Source organism: Tenrec ecaudatus, chromosome 8 (genome assembly GCF_050624435.1).
Source record: "Tenrec ecaudatus isolate mTenEca1 chromosome 8, mTenEca1.hap1, whole genome shotgun sequence".
In the NCBI taxonomy this organism is placed as follows: Eukaryota; Metazoa; Chordata; class Mammalia; order Afrosoricida; family Tenrecidae; genus Tenrec; species Tenrec ecaudatus.
Window position 1 is genome coordinate 81871648 of NC_134537.1, and position 20180 is coordinate 81891827.

A 20180-nucleotide genomic window follows, 5' to 3' on the forward strand; every position below is an offset into this window, starting at 1 on the left:
GATGCTTCACTTAGAAGTCTGCTGCTTGTTTTAAGATAAGCCTTTAAGACCCCAGATGCTGTTTTTTTTCTGGGAGCTGGGCAATATTTGGTTTCACCACACTTTGCTAAAGCAGCCATATCTTCAGTGATCCCCTTTTGAGGGCAAGTATCGAGTTGTGCCATGCCATAAGAATGAATTCTTCGTAGATGGGCTTTCATTACAATTAAGCACAAACCCACAGTCCATTTATATATGTCCCTGATTCACTTTAGAGACATCATAGTTTTATGATCCAGGCTATGTGCTGCATACTACTGGGACTTTAGTCTGTTTCCTTTCAAGATACACAGCGTCCTTCATAGACAGCACCAGAAGTATTCAATGTGGAAAACCCACTAAGCAAATTGGATTTTATTTCAAACTCCCTGTAGCAGATTTAAGGAACGTACATGCACCCTTGGATTTAAAAGACTGAAATGCCTAGTCTGAGACAAAGCAGATGACTGTTATCACAAGGTGATGGAATTGGAAGTCACTGGTCTTTAGTTCAGATCTCTTGCTTTGTGGGTGTCCACTGAAAGTGTTGTGCAGGGCTACCATATATTTACTAGATTAATGATCTCCTGGCTTTCTTATAAGGAACCACTATACCTGGTGTTGTAGTGGTTACTCATTGGACTACTAACTGCAAGGTCAGTGGTTTGAAACCACCTGCCATCCCACAGGAGAAAGACGGGTTTTCTACTCCTTAAGAGTGACAGCCTCAGAAACTCACAGAGGCAGTTCTATTCTGATATAATAAATCTTTTTAATGATAGAGATATTAAAAAAATACATACATTCCAGCTATCCTCTGTATACTTTCTAAGGGCCGCCTGCAATTGAATCTTTTTTTTTTTTTAAAGGAACATTATGGGCTGAACCCTGGACCCTGTCTTATACAATCAGAAATCACCCTCAAGTTACAGTTGTAAATCAACACGTTCAGCTTTATGTGTCTGATAACTTATCTCCAACCTTCATTTCTTCCTTCCAAAAAGATTATAGAAGACTTTCTTAGGTACATTATATAAATAAAATTACACTGTGTTCTTTTTCTATATTCCCACCCTACCAAGCCATAAACAAACGAAAACACTGATAAACATTTCTAGATAACCCTGTTCATTGACTGACTGTGCCATAGCTTATGTGAGTTATCTAGTAGTCGGGCTTATCAGTAACTTGAAGCAATATAAAAATACCTTGAGCCTTGCTTTCTTTTTTATTCTTTTTTGTTGTTGTTGCTGTTAGAGCCTGCTAGTACACTGATTTCTGTGGCTTTTAGAAATAATCATTCAGTATATCACAAGCCCTCTCAGAATAGAAAACATGTAGGTTTTAGAACAGTGTCAAAGACAGAACCCCCCTAAAGGCAAATCAGTACATGTTTGTTCCTAAAAGAGACTTGAGTCAACTCTTCTCTATAGGAAGGAATGGATATCGATGTTAATACTGCTTAAGACTTAAGAGAAAAGGACTGGACAGTAACCCTGCCAAAGGTTTCAATTGTGAAACAGGATCCTCCCCTCAAAAACGGAAGGGTCTCTGGGAGGAGCCGAGCCAGTCAGGGTGCAGGGAAGCAATGATGAAACATACAACTTTCCTCTAGTTCCTAAATGCTTCCTCCTCCCTCCCCACCACTATCATGATCCCAATTCTACCTTACAAATCTGGCTAGACCAGAGGATGTACACTTGTACAGATAGGAACTGGAAACACAGGGAATCCAGGGCGTCGGATCCCTTCAGGACCAGTGGTATGAGTGGCGATACTGGGAGGGTAGGTTGGAAAGGGGAAACTGATTACAAGGATCTACATGTGACCTCCTCCCTGGGGGATGGACAACTGAAAAGTGGGTGAAGGGAGACATCAGACAGGGCAAGCTATGACAAAATAATACTTTATAGATAATGAAGGGTTCATGAGGAAGGCGGGAGTGGGGAGGGAGGGGAAAAATGAGGAGCTGATGCCAGGGACTTAGGTGGAGAGCACATGTTTTGAGAATGATGAGGGCAATGAATGTACAAATGTGCTTTTACATAATTGATCTCTGTATGGATTGTGATAAGAGTTGTATGAGCCCCTAATAAAATGATTTTTTTAAAAAGATGCATTTTAAAAAAACAAAACAAAGAAAACTCAAAAAGGGTTTCAGATTGACAGAGACAGTACATGGAAGACAAACATTCTTGGTTTGCTCGACTCTCTGCAGTTTTTTTTTTCATCAATTAAAATTTTTTTCCTCTCTTCATTCCCTACCTCACCATAATAAAAGTGATTAAAACTGCAACCTTTTTAAGTTTCTGAAACAAAGAGCAGTCTGGAAGAAACATACACAGACCACACCCCACCCTTCCCTGTATCTCTGTGGCAGTCCTAGACTGCACTTATATTCCTGCAATTGGCTCTGCATATATTACTAGTAGGAATACATTGACCACTTGGAATTATTTCAGTGAGGAACATCAGAGTGATTTATGAGGAAAGATTAAAGGAGTTATTTATAGCTTGACCAAACAATGACAGGAGAGCTAACTTATGTATAAGCATTCAAGGGACATAAGCACCAAGAGGGTGAAAAATGGTTTAAGGATGGTTTTGCAAAAGCTGGGGGATGAAAGTCATAGAGTGACAGAAACGAACAAAGAGAACGCTAACAGCTGTGAATACGTAAAATGATTTAGATAGCTAAGCACGCTGGGCTAGTAATAAGCGGGATGTCTATCGCTTTGTTTTTCTAAACAGGAAATTCTTGAGAATATAAAAATAGTCCAGGTCTGAACAGATGAGTAGAATAGATTGTGTTTCTACTAGTCATTCTCCATATTTTCAGCCTTAGATTGGGTGGAAACTAGGTGGAAGTTGTATAATGAATGGTTCTTATTTTTAAAAGGAAAAGGAATTTTACATCAGAGTTATGACATTTGTTTTAAGTTTTCAGTTTCCTCCCTCATGCAAACCTGCACAAACACATCCACAGTGAAACTCTAATGAAGAAGTTAATGTTTGTTAATCCCTACTTTAGAATCTTCAGCGTTCAGCTCTAGATGCCTTCGTGTTCATGGCACTACACTGGAGTCTTCTATACCCAATGCATTTGGAAGGGTTCATGGTATTGTGCAAGATGATAATAGTACATTGGGAGGACTTTAGAACCCACATTTTTATTTTTCACTAAAACCTTTGTTTGAACATTATTCCTAAAGCCGCATGGCTCTAGTTTTATGGTGACTTGTTTTTGTTTGTAATGTTTCTGTCTAGGTTCCAGAAATGCAAAGTTACAGCACTGAAGGAGGTAGCAGCTGACAAAATTGCTGTTTTTGACCTTCTGATGCAAGTTTAGTAACTAATCTGGAAAATAATGAACTGCAATTAATGAAATCTGTACTCATATTCAAGTGTGTTTCTCAGACAGCACATAAAGTAATTGAAGGAACTTCCTGCTCTCTAATTAGTTAGATTGAATTAATTTGGCATAATAGCTTTTTCATGTATCTAGAAGTTTGTCTTCGACTAGAGCTATTTATGTACTTGAAACTTTGGGACTCCAAATTATCTCTTCGATTAATCTCAACCCTAAACCTAAACCTAATGGTCAGACTTAATTTATAGATTAAACACAGTCACATTTCCAATTCATCCTTATTTCAGTGTTTGCTCCTTTTCTGTAACCTGAGTTTTTTTTAGGACTACATTTTCAACCACTTGGATATTTTTCTCCTACTTAGCATTGCTTCCACTGTGCTAGGTAGATTAAGAGTACTATGTCCTGTGTATGTCCAGAAGTCACTGAAAGATACTTCTAAAGTTAGTTCATCTTTCATTGCACTGAGTCTTCTATATATAAAATGAGGACAGTGAAACTACTACTGGTTCTATTCTTTTACACAGGGTGTTTTTTAAGTAAGGCACACAAGACCTTCCTTGATGAAAGGAAATAGACACACACACATACACACACCCTTGGTTTCTTCATCTTAACTAAATAAAGTATAAAAGGATACATGCTTTATTTTCCAGTGTTTAAATTTTTTCTTCACCTCAAGAATTTTAAATTTAATGTGAATGAGCATTTTTACCTCTAATTCATAAGTTCCTAAACTTATTTTTGCCTACTGACCCCTTTTCAGAAGAAAAATTACTCAGTGCCCTTTGGGCACTGAAAGACTTTTGTATTATAGTTCATAAATCCAGGTTAAAGCATAGGTATCTGCTTTTTCAGCCACCACCCCCCCCCGCCGCCCTTGGTAGATCTAATGCCTCCCAGGGGGCCAGTATCACCCACTTTGGGGAACATTGTATGTAACACATAGTAACTAAATACATGTCTAAAATGTGTGCATAAGCAAATGTGCCCGGCTATCAAAAGATAGTGTCTGGGGTCCTAAAGGCTTAAAGGTAAACAAGCTGTCATGTAGCTCAGAAGCAACAAAGCCCACATGGAAGAAGCACACCAGCCTGTGTGATCACGAGGTGTCAAAGGGATCAGGGATCAGGCATCAAAGAATAGAAAATCAAATCATTGAATGAGGGAGAGTGCAGAGAGGGGACCCAATACCCATCTGTAGGCAACAGGACATCCCTTATAGAAGGATCCCAGGGAGGAGATGAGCCAGTCAAGGTGCAGTGTAGCAATGATGAAACATATACTTTTCTCTAGTTCCTAAATGCTTCTTCCCTCTTCCTACCCCCACTATCATGATCGCAGTACTACCTTACAAATCTGGCTAGACCAGGGGATGTACACTGGTACAGATAGGAACTGGAAACACAGGGATCCAGGACAATGATCCCTTCAGGACCAGTGCCGAGAGTGGCAACACTGGGAGGGTAGAGGGAGGATGGGGTGGAAAGGGGGAACTGATTACAAGGATCTACATATAACCTCCTCCCTGGGGGCTGGGCAACAGAAAAATGGGTGAAGGGTGACGTCGGACAGTGTAAGATATGACAAAATAATAATTTATAAATTATCAAGAGTTCATGAGGGAGGGGGAGTGGGGAGGGAAGGGAAATAATGAGGAGCTAATACCAAGGGCTCAAGCAGAAAGCAAATGTTTTGGGAATGATTATGGCAACAAATGTGCTTAACACAATGGATGCATATATGGATTGTGATAAGAGTTGTACTAGGCCCCAATAAAATGGTTTAAAAAACATTTTTTAAATACATATCTACATGGTATGCCTCAAGAAAGGAAAATTGAAAGAGACCGTTTAGAGCACACAGATTTTTCTCTTTAATTCAATACAAATGATTTAAATTACTTAAGTAGTGATTTCTAAGGTATTTTACTACTACAATACTTTTATATGTATATTTTAGTTTTCAAAAGTTATTTTATGCAAACCATTTTATGCTCTTAGCTTTGACCCCAAAATGTAAAGATCCTGTGTTGACTTACTAGAAAAATTAAGTTGGCAATGTTTTCTTAGGAATCAAGTGTAGTAACCAATCTATAAAACAATGGTTTGTTGAAATTCACTCCAACAAATAAGAGCGTTTCAGCTGCAGAGTAGAGAGTAATTGAAGATACCTCTTCCGCCCTTTCTAGTTATTTATGTTTAGGAGTTGGCATAGTATGCTTTCTCTAAACTTGGGCTGCAAACCTTTTTGTACAGGTCTAGACCACAGGTTCCCAGGCTTATTTAGTTTACTGCCCGTTTTCAGGGAAAATGAAAACACCCATCTGTAAATGAAAACCTTTTGTGCTGTAGCTTATAATCCAGGATGCAGTATAAGTGCCCACTCTCTCCCTGGGTCATTCCATCCCCACCCAGGGGGCAGTGTCACCCACTTTGAGAAGCACTGGTCTAGATCTTCACTGTGCTAGTCCTGGTAGGCTAGGCATTCTTTGCTGGCACCACTCAGCTCTGCTGCGACCACGTGAAAGCAGACAGAACAATACAAAAATGACAGTGTGGCTGGCTTCCAATTAAGCTTTTGTTATGGACCCTGAATTTTTAATTTTATGCCATGTTTATGTCCCCGAATCCCTAACATTTTGAAGAAATCTTTGCCAGATTTTCCCAATGCAGTATGTAATTTGATTTTTTGACTGCTGCTCCTTGGTTGTTGCTTGTGAATACAAGTAAAATTAAATCCTTGACACTTTTAGTTTTTCTGTTTATCATGATGTTGCTTCTTGGTTCAGTTTTAAGGACTTGTTTTCTTTATGCTGAGGTCTGCAATCCACATTGAAGGCTAGTCTTTGATCATCATCAGTAGGTACTTTCAAGACCTCTTCACTTTCAACAAGCTGAAGAAGAGGAAGTAAAATATTATGATGAAAGTTGCAAATTCTTGGAGTGAAAAAACTAAAAGGGGAGAACACACTCAGGATGTTTCAAGCTGAAGGATTTGAAGAAAAAACTCAATCCTCAATGTGCATTCATTCTATGGTAGTATCCAAAGGAGACGAAAGATACAGAGTCACTGTACCTCCCCAAATTGTTCAATGCTTAACCAATAGTAATGGAGCCTGGCGGTGGAGCAGGCCCATAGGCTTGGGAGATAACAAGGTCAGTTTGGCACAGCTATTCATGATTGAATAATTGTCTGAGATGAGCAGTTATTTGAATTTCCCTGAACAGAGGAAAGAAGAATGAGAAAAATTTAAAAATATATGGAGATTTTGAATTCACTGGACTAATGAATCAAGCAAATATCAGTTTCCACAGCCCAGAGAGACTGGAAGAACCAGATGATTCCTGATTGCTACTACCAACTGTACCAAAACGAAGCACATTAGAAGGGCCTGGATTGAGTGGGAGCAAAATGGGGAACAGAACTCAAAGTCATAAAAGAGACCAGGCTTACTAGTCATATAAAGACAGGTGGGACCCCCAAGAGTAGGGCCTTAGTCACCCCTCGGGTCTGGAAATAAATTCACCTGATCTCAGAATAATCAACAATTTGAGATGAAAAGCTTAGCATTTCCTCACGGAGAAAGTTCAGAGGGCTTAGGAGAGGAGTAGGAATGGGCACAGGAAACACAAGAAGGAAATAGGATATGTGAAGGTATATTGAGGGAATTGCAATAGATGGATCGAAACCAATTTTGTATGGATTTTTTATGTAAAATTGATCTCTGTAGACCTTCCCCTAATTTACAAAAAAAAAGCTTTTTTTAAATGCCAAAAGAAACCCCAAAAAACAACGGTGTTGAAGGAAGAAGTATAAATGGCAATGAAAGCATTGGGGAAAACCTCGAAATAAGGAATTGACACTATGCCAATCGAGATGTTTCAGCAAGCAGATGAAATGTTGCACATGCTCACTGATCTATGATAAGATATTTTAAAGACATGGCCAACTGAATGGAAGAGATGCATATTTGTGCTCATTGGTAGGAAAAGTGATCCACCAGAATACAAAAATTATCACACTGTCATTAATATCACAAGCAAAATTTTGCTGAAAATAATTTTAAAACAGCTATAATAGTACACAGAGAACTGTTAGAAATTCAAGCTGAATTCAGAAAAGACCATGGAAAGAGTATTATTGTTGGGGTCAGATGGACCTTGGCTGGAAAAATACCAAAAAGATGTTCACCTGTGTTGTATTGACTACACAGGACATTTTCTTGTGTAGATCACAATAAATTATGGATAGCATTTTCAAAGAATGAGAATTCCAGATCACTCGTGTTCATGCAAAACCTGTATGTAGGCCAAGAGGTCAGTGAAGCAGAACAGGGGGCTAGGATACTACATTGTTTAATATCAGGAACAAGGTGCGTCGGGGTGGGGTGATGTCCACCATGTTTCTTCAATCTGAGGGTTTGATAGAACAGGACATCAGGATTGGAGAGAGACTAATTAGCAACCTGCGGTATGTAGATGACACAGCAATCTTTGACCTGAGAGTTAAACTCTATAAAGCAAAAGTGTACATACAAATGTGATCTTGAGATTTTCATTGACTTTGATTAAAATAATCAAATTATTATACAATATATGGATCAATCAGTACAGTATCTGAAGGAGGGAGTGGGTAGGTTGTGGAAATACAGAGCTGCACCAATCCATGTTTCCTTTGGTAGCCCATTCTTAAAAAAAAAAAAATCAAAACAGACAATGGAGAATCATTGCGTTCTTTAAGCAAGGGAGTGATGCAATCAGATTCCCATTTTGGAATGCTCACTCCGGCTGCAATTTGTAGGGTAGATTTGAGGAGGATAAAACTGAAAGACTCTTCAATGCATAAAACCTCATGGGATATTTTAGAATTGGCCATAAATATTCAGTCACCTTCCCTTGCCTGAAACACATTGATACATAATGTTTGGTTTGATTCTGGTTAGCTTTCTTTTTATAACTCTCCACTTTCTATCTTCCACTTTAACTCCTCTTTTTTTTTTTTTTTTAATATAACTGTGTTATCGCTGGGCTTGATCTTTAGGAAACCACACTTTACGCAGGGGCTCCTGGGTGGTTCAACCGCTAATTGAAATGTTGGAGGTTCTGGACCAACTACAGGTGGCATTGAAGAAAGGCCTGACTGAAAAACCAGCCAGTGAAACCCGGTGACGCTCTGCTCTGAAGCGGTCACCATGAGTTGAAATCAATTTGATGGCGACTAGTTTAGATTTTATATATTAGAGAGCTTCAAAAAGTTTGTGGGAAAGTGAATTTAAAGGATAATGGAATTTCCCCATGAACTTTTTGAACCCCCCACCACCCCAATATTGTGTTACTGTATATTCCTTTACGAAGTACTTTCCTATGCTTGGATTTTAAATCATTGGTCAAAGTTCTTAACCAAAATAAACTTGGAAGATTATATTAACTTAGCCTTCATGAGAAAATGACTTTTTAAGAATTTATTTTTTTATCTTTAAAATTTTGTCAAATCAAAATAAGGGGTAATTATTAGAAGGGATTTATATTTCAAACAATGAAATATACATCAGAAAATCTAATATTGTAGAGATTTAAACAAAATGTTGGATTTTTAAATTTCCACCTCTGCCTACATATTTCTTAACTATCTCCATCTGTGCGTTTCTATGTCCAAATGTCTGAGTGTCTCCCTTTGCAAGTCTGTGGAGCTGTGGCTGTTCAGCCTTCTTTGCATCACGTTTTAAGCAATTTATTGCTTAATTGATTACAAGCATTGTTAGTGTCCTGTATATGGGAATACAGAGACAAATAGGATGCTGACCCTACCTTCGCAAGCTTGCTGTTCAGAGACATTCCTTATGGAAACAAGCAATTGAATAGTCACAGGAAGATGCTGAGACGTGTGTCTAGGGTGAAACTATCAAAAGAGTGGGCATTTCTGCCTGCAGTTCCAGGAGCATTAGATTATTTTTTTTATTTAAAAAATATTTTTATTGTGAATTGGGTGCAGGTTTGCAGAGTCTATCTGTTTTCTGTTCAGCGATTCATATACCTTTTGTTTCATGCTGTTGATTGCTGTCTCCACAATGTACCATCACATAGCCTACTTCCTCCCTGTGTTTCCTGTTTCCATTTCTCCTTTCCTATCCCTTTTGAACATTGGCTTGGGTAAATCCTGCTGTTCTGATCTAAAATGGTTGATATTTTAAGAGTCTGTTCCTTACTAGGGTTATTTTTCTCCTTATGCACCCATCATCAATTTGACTGCAAATTGAGCAACAGGAATGAGTTCCAGACATGAAGGGAGGCTGAGGACTGAAGGGTGGTCTTGGGGGTTCCACCAGTCTTTGGCTGACAAGGAAGCCTGGTCTTTTGCTGATTTTGTGATGTCCCCCCCGCCTTTTTTTTTCTTTCTTTCACTTTAGGAATGTTGTTAGTGGTACCTGGGCACCAGTTCTTCTGTTCTTAGGGTTGCGTAGACTGATGTTTGGTCCATTGGCCCATTGTACTAATTGCTTCCATGTGTCTCCAGTTTTCTTAACACTTCCTCTGGGTGGAGAGACCAAATGTTGCATTCTTCATTCTTTGAATACAAATAGGTCTTCACCAGACAGGATGTGATTGCTTAAGGGGAGGGAGCAACACTAGGCAGGGTCTAGAAGAGCAGTGTGCTCAAGGAATTCAAGGGGATAGCATGACATCTTATGTAGGGGGAGGGCCTTGTATGTTACATGAAGCAGTTTAAGCTTTATTCTTACAGGCAAAAGGGTTTCCACACTACTTGTGTGTGCAGTATTATAAAAATTTGAACAATTATAACTTATACTTACATGGTATGAGAAAGGCAGAGGTATGGAAAAAATCACTAGCTTTGATGTGAAAAATGGCCATTGCTTTGTCCCTGGACTATTTCTAGGTACTTCTGTTGCCTGTAACTTACTCATGAATTAGGGTTTTAGCAGTCTCAGTGGGCAGCATGACCCAGAAGACTGCAGGGCTAGCTGGCACTTGGGAACACATTCCTTTTCCGTCTCCGTCACTAAGTCATTGGGCAACCCAGATACATTTAACCATCAGGTAAATTTTCTCTTAGCCTTGGTTTCTGTAGTGTGAAATGTAGATAATTATACTTACTCACGTGCCTCATGGGACTTCTCCTTAGCATTTATAGCTGCAAAATACTTTGCAGTCATTTTTATTAATAGTTACCAGATGTGTCGTAAGGATTAATGAACTTAGGATCTGAAATGTTTTGAGCTCCTGAAATAGAAGGCAACTGCCAGCTCAGGGGATATGTAAAAGAGCATTAAAATGCAAACAATACACATTTGGATATTCGAGCCATTATGTGTGAAGGACAAATGGCACCCTTCTGATTTAAGTATACTTTGTAGGTATTTTTGGTACCCTTCATAAGGTTGCTGAATTCATCATAACCCTGGCCAAATATAGTAAGCTCTCTATTCCCCACCCCTGCAGGCACGTACACGCACACACATGCACAGGTGCACACACAGGCGCCTTAAGCATCGTCTGCCCTTCTTATCTTCATCCCCATTTCCTGGGAGTCACCTTTGACTCTTGGTATTTCCCCAGCCTCCACAGCCAGTTGTTTCCAAGTAACAAATGACATCCTTTATGTTGCTCAGCTTTAATTTGTTTCCTTTCCCTCTTCTTATCCAAGTTCATATGTTTGTTAACCCTCCACGGAATCGTTGAAGTTCTTAATAGATCATCCTATATTTAATATCTCCTCTACCTAAGGAATAATATCTTCTGCATAGGTTTATTGATGGTTGTATTCAGCTGATTACTCACTCTTCGGTGTCTGTGAAAATCAACCCTAAGCTCACATGACCTCCTTCCATGGTCCTAACCTTTCTTACCTCTACCCAGTGCTGGTCAGGCTACTTCAGTGTTTCCCAAAGTGGGATGATCCAGAGGGAGATACCTACTTTTCCCTGGATTATGGACTGTGGTATGAAATGTTTTCATTGCTGGGGGTGAGGGGAAGTAGGCTATAAATAAGTTTGGGGACCTGTGGTTAGCGCATTCTCCGTGAAGGCCTAGAAGGTGTTGCTCTCTCCAGGGTAGAAATGTAAGTAGAGAGAACTCTTCCCATACAAAAAATGGTTCTTTGGCTGTCCTGCTGGCCACAAACCACACTTTATACCAAAGCGCCCCCGTTACTAGCAGTGTCTCTGCCATGGGAAATCTCTTCCTCCAAGGCCTGCCTCAAAAACAAAATGACCCTCACAAAGGCTTTCTAGATCTTTTCTACTTGTGAGCCTTTCCTCATTTGAATTCTCTTTGCTTTGGAAACTTCATTCTAAGATCGTCCATATTTTTTATTATATTAGTGATTTTCATACATCCAAACTAAATTATCGATCTGTCAAGACCAAAGCCTTTGTCTTTCTGTGTGCTCCCCACAGTCAAAGCCTTGTACATTGTGGGGCTTGATAAATCTGTCAATGGATTTGTCCATGAGACTCCGAACTCGACTTTTCTTTCTTCTTACGTAGGTAGAGAGCTGCAGTTGAGTTCACTATAGCTCACGTCAGCATTGTGTACCACAGCATAGGATACTGCCCAGTCCCCTGCCATCCTCCAGATCGAGGTTATCAGTGCACTTACTGGGCCAGTACATCTCACCAAGGAACAAAAGACATGTTCTGCAGTGATTGATCTTGCCTGATGACATGTCCAAAGCAAGTGAGTTGGACAGTGTTCTGCTGTGATCTATAAGGGTTTCATTGGTTAGTTTTCAGAGTTACATCACCAGACCTTTCTTCCCAGTGTTAGTCTGGAAGTGCCACTGAAACCTGCCAGCCATGGTATTTGAAATCCTGGTGACATAGCTTCCAGCTTCTCAGAAGCTTGCAAAGTCTCAGTGATACAAATAGACCCATATTAGTACTTATTGTAATGAGTAATTTGATTTGAGCAGCATACATTTAAAATTGTTGATTACGTAAAAATTTTGAAATATTCAAAAGTAGAGAGAGAATAGTATACCACATGGATATGCAATCTCAGCAACTAGCTTCAGCGAAAACGAATGCACGGCCAGTCTGTGTCATCTCTACGGCCGCTCCCTCTAGCACGCACTTTTCAAGGTCCTCTGTTGTAGAAGTAGCTACCTCACCTCCACTGAGCCTGTTAAAGGTTACCCCCCTTCACCAGAGGCATGTCTGTCAGCCACCATTTCCCGGGAGGAAGCGTGAAGAGACTGGCTTGAGCCATCAAGCAGCTGTGGTCAGAGTACCTGACACTGTGCCGGAGCTGTGCAGAGCTGATCTCTGCTTATTTAAACACAGTGGCTTGGTTTGGTTTGGTTTTGAGGGGTGAGTCAGAGGGCAGTTTTGAATATGTTTAATCAACTTATTTTCCAATTCGCAATTCAGTTGACTGGTTGGGGGTGCAGTGGGCATTTTCATCTTGCCTGATTAAGAAGGGGTCACTGTCGGTGAGAGAAGAGTGGTTGCTGATAGGGAGGAGACAAAGCTTACGCCAGTGACATTGGGAAGCCCTGTGGGCTGCCCTGGATGCCAGCTGAGTGTAGCAGTCAGTTTTTTTAATGGTATTTCAGCAAATATGTTTTAAGGAGCTATTGGATTTCTCTGCTTATTCTGAGTCATAAATTGTGTTTCTAGGCCCTCTATAGGAGGGCAAGAACCAGCTCCTTTTAGAGGCGGTTCCATCCCCGGTCATTACAGTCTCATCCTTGGTGGGGCTTTTACATTTTTGTTTTTTCATGGGGTAAGTTTCATCTTAGTGGGGAAATTAGTCTCCCATTTTATCTGTTGTAAAGGAGACTTACCCAAAGAATATAAATATTTTGGAGCTTGGTGGCGTAATAGCTACAAGTTTGAATGCTAACCTCATTGTCTGCTGTTAAGAAACTTCCAGCTGCTCCGAGGGAGAAAAAGGAGGCTTTCTGCTCCTGGGAAGAGTTGCATTCCTGTTCCTGAAATGGGAGTAGCCATACCAGGAGGGGAGGGGGAAGGTGGGAGGGGGAACTGATTGCAATGATCCACACATAATCACCCCCACCCCAGGGGGATGAACAACAGAAACTGTGGGGGAAGGGAGACAGTAGTTGGTGTAAGATATGAAAATAATAATAATGTGTAATTTAGCAAGGAATCATGAAGCGTGGGGGGGGGGAAGAGCTGATACCAAGGGCTCAAATAGAAAGTACATGTTTAGAAAATGATGATGACAACGTGCGTACAAATATGCTTCATACAATTGATTGTTATAAGAGCAGTAAGAGTCCCCAATAAAATGATCTTTTAATTTAAAAAAAAGTTACAGTCTTGAAAACCTACAGGAGCAGGTTCTACCATGTCTTATAACATCACCATGCACTGGAATCGACTCAATGGCAGTGAGTGTAACCTCCCCTCTCCTCCATGCCTCACATAAAGTCCTATTAGTATTCTCTTACCTTCGCTCAGATTAATCACCTGCAGAACTTTTTCCCCCGAAAGCAGTCCCCACACCATAGTTGGTTTTGAGTTGCAATTGACTGTTGTTATTTTAGATGCTGTTCTTGTTAGGTGCCGTCCAGCTGGTTCCGACTAATGACCCAATGTACAACAGAACAAAATACTGCTGTAACGCACACCATACCTTATTTTAAATCATGTAGTATTTCCTGAGAGCTGCCTCTTGACCTGCCTCTTATCCATGTAGGGATCATTCACTCAAGGCTATTTGGTGCTCACATTCCACTAAGGTTAACTCCCAGCTATGTGGGCTCCCTTATTCCCAGTGAGCTTACTTCCCTTAAATTAAGATTTGTACTCCCCCTCCCTCCAGTCGGACATAAGACGTCAGGGGTCCAGCTTAGTGCCTATAGACTCTGGGGAGTCTTCATAGACTCAGGCACTCAAGACACACCACAGGAACCAGAAGGAATGGGTGTGTCCAGGACAGAAGGGAAAACGTGGTCATTATGGGTCTTTAGGAATTTTTAATTAGATGATATAAGAGCAACTAGGTCTTGATCCCTTGGGCTGAACAAGAGGGAAGACCCTCGCCCTGGGCCGGAAGCAAACTCAATGTACTCAGTGTGGTGGAGCATAAGGAGGATTTGCTCTACTGGAACGGGCCCTGGTGGAAGGAGAACAGCTAGAACATACCATTTCCCTACGGCAGCCACGGAGTCTTCAGAAATGTACTCTCTCTCCTCTGTGCATGTTAGAAGTTGAATTCAGCCTTCATCAGGGCTGCGCTCCCTCCAGAGTCTCAGGGAAGAATCCTTCTCGACCTCTTCTCTGTGTCTGGTGGCAGTTTTTGGCTTTGCTTGGTTTTCCGATTCCTCAGCCATAGTTTGCCTCCATCATCCCCTGGCTATATTCCTCCTGTACAAGGAGACTGGTGATAGATGTAGGTCACAGTCATGGAGTATGTCCTCACCGTAACTAGTTATATCTGCAAAGACCCTATTTCCGAACAATGCCACAGTTCCTGATGGATGAGAATTTGAGGGACACCCAGTTACCCAGCAGACAGAGATTTGGCCCAGACCCTGTGCTGGAGAAGGAAGAGCTGGAGTTGGGGACTGAGGTAGATTCTTGTTTTCTTCTGTGGATGACTATGTGTCCAACTGCCATTGGACACTCCACAGCTGCAGCGTGAATTTCTCCCCTCACAGCTGCAAGCCCGATGCTCTGCCTTGTCCCTGCCCCAGCTCTCATTACATAAACATACATGTTTCTTGGTCTATATCCATATTTATACTTGTATCTAATTATTTACAGACATATCTGTTAATTTCATACATATTCACACATATCTAACTATATGTACATATATTTATTAATGATAACATGTTAATGTTCTGTGGATCACATGTCCATAAGTAACAGTCTTCTTCCTTCATTCTTGTGTTATTGCTTGCCTCCATAATTCAGCTCTAATCACTTGCATCTGTTTGGTTGGTTGCTGGTATCTCTTCAACAATTTGTCTACCATCCAAAACCAAACTCACTGCCATCAAGTTAATACTGACTCCGATCGACCCCTGTGGGTTTCTGAGACTCTATGTATTGGAGCTGAAAGCCCAGTCTTTCTCCCACCAAGCTGTTGGTGATTTCAAAGAACTCTTGCTTAAAGTCTTTCCTGACCCTGTCACTTTGCTTGAGAAATCCCTACACAACCCTTGGTTGGTGTGTTTGTGAATATGATTGTAGAACTAGAGAGGGCCTGTGAATGTGTGTGAGGGCATCCTCTGTGCTCCTGTCTCCCCTCGCTGGCGCTGTCTTTCCCGTGTCTCAGCCTGGGCAGTATGCAGCTGCCCCGCAGACTGGTACAGCTAACTGGTAGTGTCTTGTTAGAATTCCTAACACTTGTAAAAGGTCATGTCTGGTGGGCCCTCTGACTGACCCTGAAGCCTGCCCACTGACGGCATTTGCTGCTGATCCTGCTGCTGCTGCTCTTGGTCCCGCATTTCCACCGAGCTGCTGGGTGACTTGCCCCTTTGCTTTTTTCTCAGCCCATTCCCCGAATCATGGTGCAGTCTACCCTCCCAGATGTCGGGGTGGCCCAGATGGAGGAGGTAAGTCAGCCTGCCCGCCGGTGGCAGTTGCTGGTGGCTGCTCCATATACAATGGGTGGCCCTGATGCTATAATTACTTGGTCCACACGCACAGTTGTTGTTGTTGTTTTTAAACGCTCCCACTTTGATAATTAACTATAATGTAGGTCACTGTCGTCTCCCTCTATATTTTCCTTGTTACACTTTTCTATTTTCAACTTGTTAATCATATGATTGCTAAACTTTTAGGTGCTTGACTGCTAATGCAGTCTGCTGCTGTAATAGCCCACTGCTAGGCAAAGGTGATTTCTATAAACAGAACAATCTCCTTATTCTAAGTGTTTTGCTTAATTCTCAGTTTTACATTTCATTCTGATTCATGATATCAGCGTGAAAAGACTAATGCTGAACTGGGGAGAAAAGAGTCTCTTATGCTCTCCCGCAGATCAACAGCACTTCTAATCTTATGAATAGCAGCTCTATTTTCTCCCACTGTGCTTTCATGCTCCCAGGACATGCTGTATCTTCACAGGAGAATTTAGTTAGTAAGACAACAGGAAAGAAAAAAAACACCCCAGCGGCCCCTTTCTTGCCACTCATGACTAAAAAGACCCCTTCGAGTCCTTCGTGTGTGTGGTAGACAGGACCAGTTAACCATCGTCCAGCAGCCCTTCCCGGCTCCGCGAGGCCCATGTGCCATTTAGCTGAGGAAGGGCTTTGGACTTGAGCTGCAAGACCAGTGGGTCAGAGTGAGAGCAAGGTCCTGACCCGGCACAACCCCTGTAGCCCAGGGTGCCCTGGCTGCTCATCTGTCTGTGTCCACAATCCTGGGCTTTCCCTGAAGTCTCTGGAAGTGTTCCTGAATGATGAGGGTGTACTCTAACAATGGCAGATTTTTCACCTCACAGTGCACTGCAGGCCCTGGGGCAGCGGCTGCCTGGTCTGCAGTAATGGGAGGATCTGGGCTGCCCTGGGGCTCCTCAGGAAGGACGCTGCAGCCAGTGAAGGAGGTTGCCATCTTTGATCTGTCCCTTACTGTCACTGTGGGACAGACAGAGTTCTCATCTCTTCTTCTTAACCATTGGGTGTCTAGGATAAACCCTCTCACTGCTCTGGGCCGTTTTGTACAATACATCTGATATGAGGGACATTCTTTCCACGAACTTGCTGAAGCCCCTTGTATTGCTTCTGGGCCTCCATCAAAAGAAGCAATGGGATCACTGATCACCGCATGTAAATAAAAGGCGTTTTTCTTGATTGATTTCTCCTCAGGACAGGACCCAGCTGGATAAGTTGTTGATGTGTTGGCGACAGTGACCGGGTCTCACCGGGTGCGGGTTATGGGCATGTCCTATTGCAGTACTGTTCTGATTCTAGTCTCTTACCAGTGTGGTTTGCGTATTCTTTGCTGCATGGCTAGTGATATCTAAAATAGAAAAGAATAAAAAAATGTACAAGTTACAGAAGAAAAATGATTGAAGGATCACCTAATCGTTTAGAGTATATATGCTAGTGACAGTTATTGATCTATTGGATTTAGTAAATTTTGCAGCCTAGAGATCCATCACAAAAATGGGCTGTTAATCTCAAAAGGTGCAGTTCATTTCATACCCTGAAAGTGTGCCTTGTGGAGAGAGGAGGCCTCTGGAAACGAACAGGAATATAAATGACAATTCACGTGAGGATGCATGATTTATCAAACTGCTGAGTTAAGCCAAGTGACTGTAAGAGACTTATAGATCACAGCTGTTTCCCAGTTCAAATAAATCCTGTGTTTCAAATGGAAAATGACCATTCCTGTAATATAAATTATCTTTCTGTAAATATTCGAAAACATATTTCTTTTTCTAAATGGCACCCTACTCTACCCTAACACCCTCATTTGCTGTCCCTGGCTCCTTAACCCTCCCCTCGTCATTGCGAATCAGGAATAGAAAGATAATTTGCCAGCTTCTGAAATGGGCTTAGGTTCTAAACAAATAGACCACGTTCCCAGCACCACAGACACAGTGGGATTTGGATAAACGGTAGCTGTCATCTTCCCTGATGAAAAAGGGGTTTAGTGTGTGTGCGCCCTGTCAGAGTGTCTCCGAGATAGACTGATGTGCAAGGGGCAGCATCCCCAGGCTGCCGGGCCTGTCCCGCACTCTGCGCCTCACCAGGAGGCTGTCTGCTGTTTGCCCTGTCTCCCAGGTGTCTGAGATACCCCTGACCCAAGACATGGAATCAGTCTTCAAAAGCAGGGCAGAGCCACAAGGAGCCTCCTCCTGGTCTTTCTGTGTGACCCCTGGCCAGGCACAGCCCATAGTCATTTGCATGCATGTATGTGAGCTGATGAAGCAAGTCCTTGATGAGATAGATCATCATTTAAATTTTTCCACAGAAAAGAACTCTTCTGGGCTTTCAAATGATACTCAGAATTTCCTTGAGAAGTCTGTGGTGGGCAGGTCTTCTGTGTTTCCAAGGGAGCAGGCTTGAAGCCCGAGGCAGGAGGGTGGTGCTGGGTGACGAGGGAGTACTCGGGTCTGCACCGTATTCTGGAGTAAGAGTTTTGCCTCTTGTTCTGTCACAGGAAGCCTGTGTGGTAGAGATCAGGGTTTGTATGCACAAGTGAAGAAACACGCGGGGACTCTGTTCATTTTGTCTGGGGACTCTACCACCAGCACCTAGCAGTCAGTGTTGAGTAGCTGAAAGCCAAAGTCACACCAAAATACCTGGCAGAACTGCGACAGAGGCAGGTCTGTCTTACTCCACTCTATCCACGGTGGAAGCCATGCTTCTGCTAGCAGCATACTCATTTCCAGGTCTTTGGAAAGCGAATCCCTAACTTTAAATTCTAAATAGTTATGCTGCCCACTTTTCTGTCTCAGGTTCCCCGGGAGAGTGTGGGAGTGAGCGAGACACCTGGAGTGACTGTGCACATTGCTTCTGTGGTGAAGATCTGTGACAAGCCAGCTCACGTGCCTTCCCAGCACTCACTTCTCTCAAACATGCAGGCCCAGGAAGCTCCAGAAGGTCCACCCAGCCCCCTGAGTGAAGCCTCCAGTGGTTACTTCTCCCACAGCGTTTCCACAGCAACTCTCTCGGATGCACTCACAAGTGGTCTTGATGGCACTGCCCAAACCACGCCCAGCTCCCCGCCAACTCCCATCTGCCAGGCCCCCCTTGAGTCTGACCTTCCATTTCTATCGCCCGGGTCATGCACAGAGAGCCACCTTCCTTCTCCTTTGGAGAATCAGACCAGCCTGCCATCACTGCCAGTCCAACCAAAGCTTGCTGCTCAGTGCAATAGTAATGGAGCACTGACAGCCAAGGTGTCGCATTCCTCCGAGAAGCAGAGTGAAGATCTGGCAGGAGCCTCCCTCACTATTGGTGTACCACCGTGTCTTCCCAGTTCTGCCCCCCAAAAGGAATCACCCAGCCAGCAGACTGTAGGGACAGTTTCCTCTGCCACCACGTCGCCGGGGAGCCCAGAGGAACCGGTGAAGCCAGACATCTCCAAGCCACATGTGTCTCCTGATTTCCGATCTCAGTTGCCTGCACCAGCATCTCCTTTCAGAATCCAGAAGGTGCGAACCTCTGAGCTGAAGTCATTCTCTCGCATGCTTGGCGGGGACTCCAGTTGCTCCTCAGGCACTGAGGAGGAGCACCTCGCCTCAGGAGGGTTAGGTGACAACTCCGGGGATCAGGCTTTAGAAAAACTGGAAGTTACGTCAGACTCTGAAGAAGCCAGTGAAGTCCCGGAGTGGCTCAAAGAGGGAGAATATGTTACTGTTGGCACGAACAAAATGGGCATCGTGAGATACATTGGGCCGACTGACTTTAAGGAGGGAACATGGATTGGAGTAGAGCTCGACTTACCTTCAGGTGAGTGATACTTGTTTGGAGCAGATGCTTGGTGTTGCCGGCGATGTCGCCTGTCCATGGGGTTTATGGAGAAAGTGCAGGGCTGGGATCAGGAGAGCTGGCCTTCATGTCAGGCTCTGCCAGTAAGTTTGGTGACTTCTCAGTGCCTCAGTGTCCCCACTTTTCAAAACTAAGGATTTTCACCAGACAAATTTAAGACTAAGTCTCCTTTTAAACCACTAGGCACATGTCAGAAACCTAAGCCAGTGATTAAAGGCAAGCATAAATTCCATGATGATGAAGTTCAATGTACTTTTTAGTCACAGAAGCACCTACATTTGAGCTCAGCTGTATTTGACTTTGAAGATCAGGTTGCAAACACAGAAGCGCACATGGTGCTCACTTCCCTAGAGGC

The 20180-nt window shown here is 42.5% G+C and overlaps 1 protein-coding gene across 1 annotated transcript in view; it reads left to right on the forward strand.

Annotated features, from left to right (window-relative positions):
- Window positions 1–20180, forward strand: part of KIF13B (kinesin family member 13B) — a 267948-nt gene that overhangs the window by 238345 nt on the left and 9423 nt on the right. The window contains exons 38-39 of the mRNA XM_075556442.1: window positions 15878–15940; window positions 18790–19786. Coding sequence (XP_075412557.1) covers window positions 15878–15940; window positions 18790–19786 — 1060 coding nt within the window. The remainder of the gene's footprint in view (window positions 1–15877; window positions 15941–18789; window positions 19787–20180) is intronic.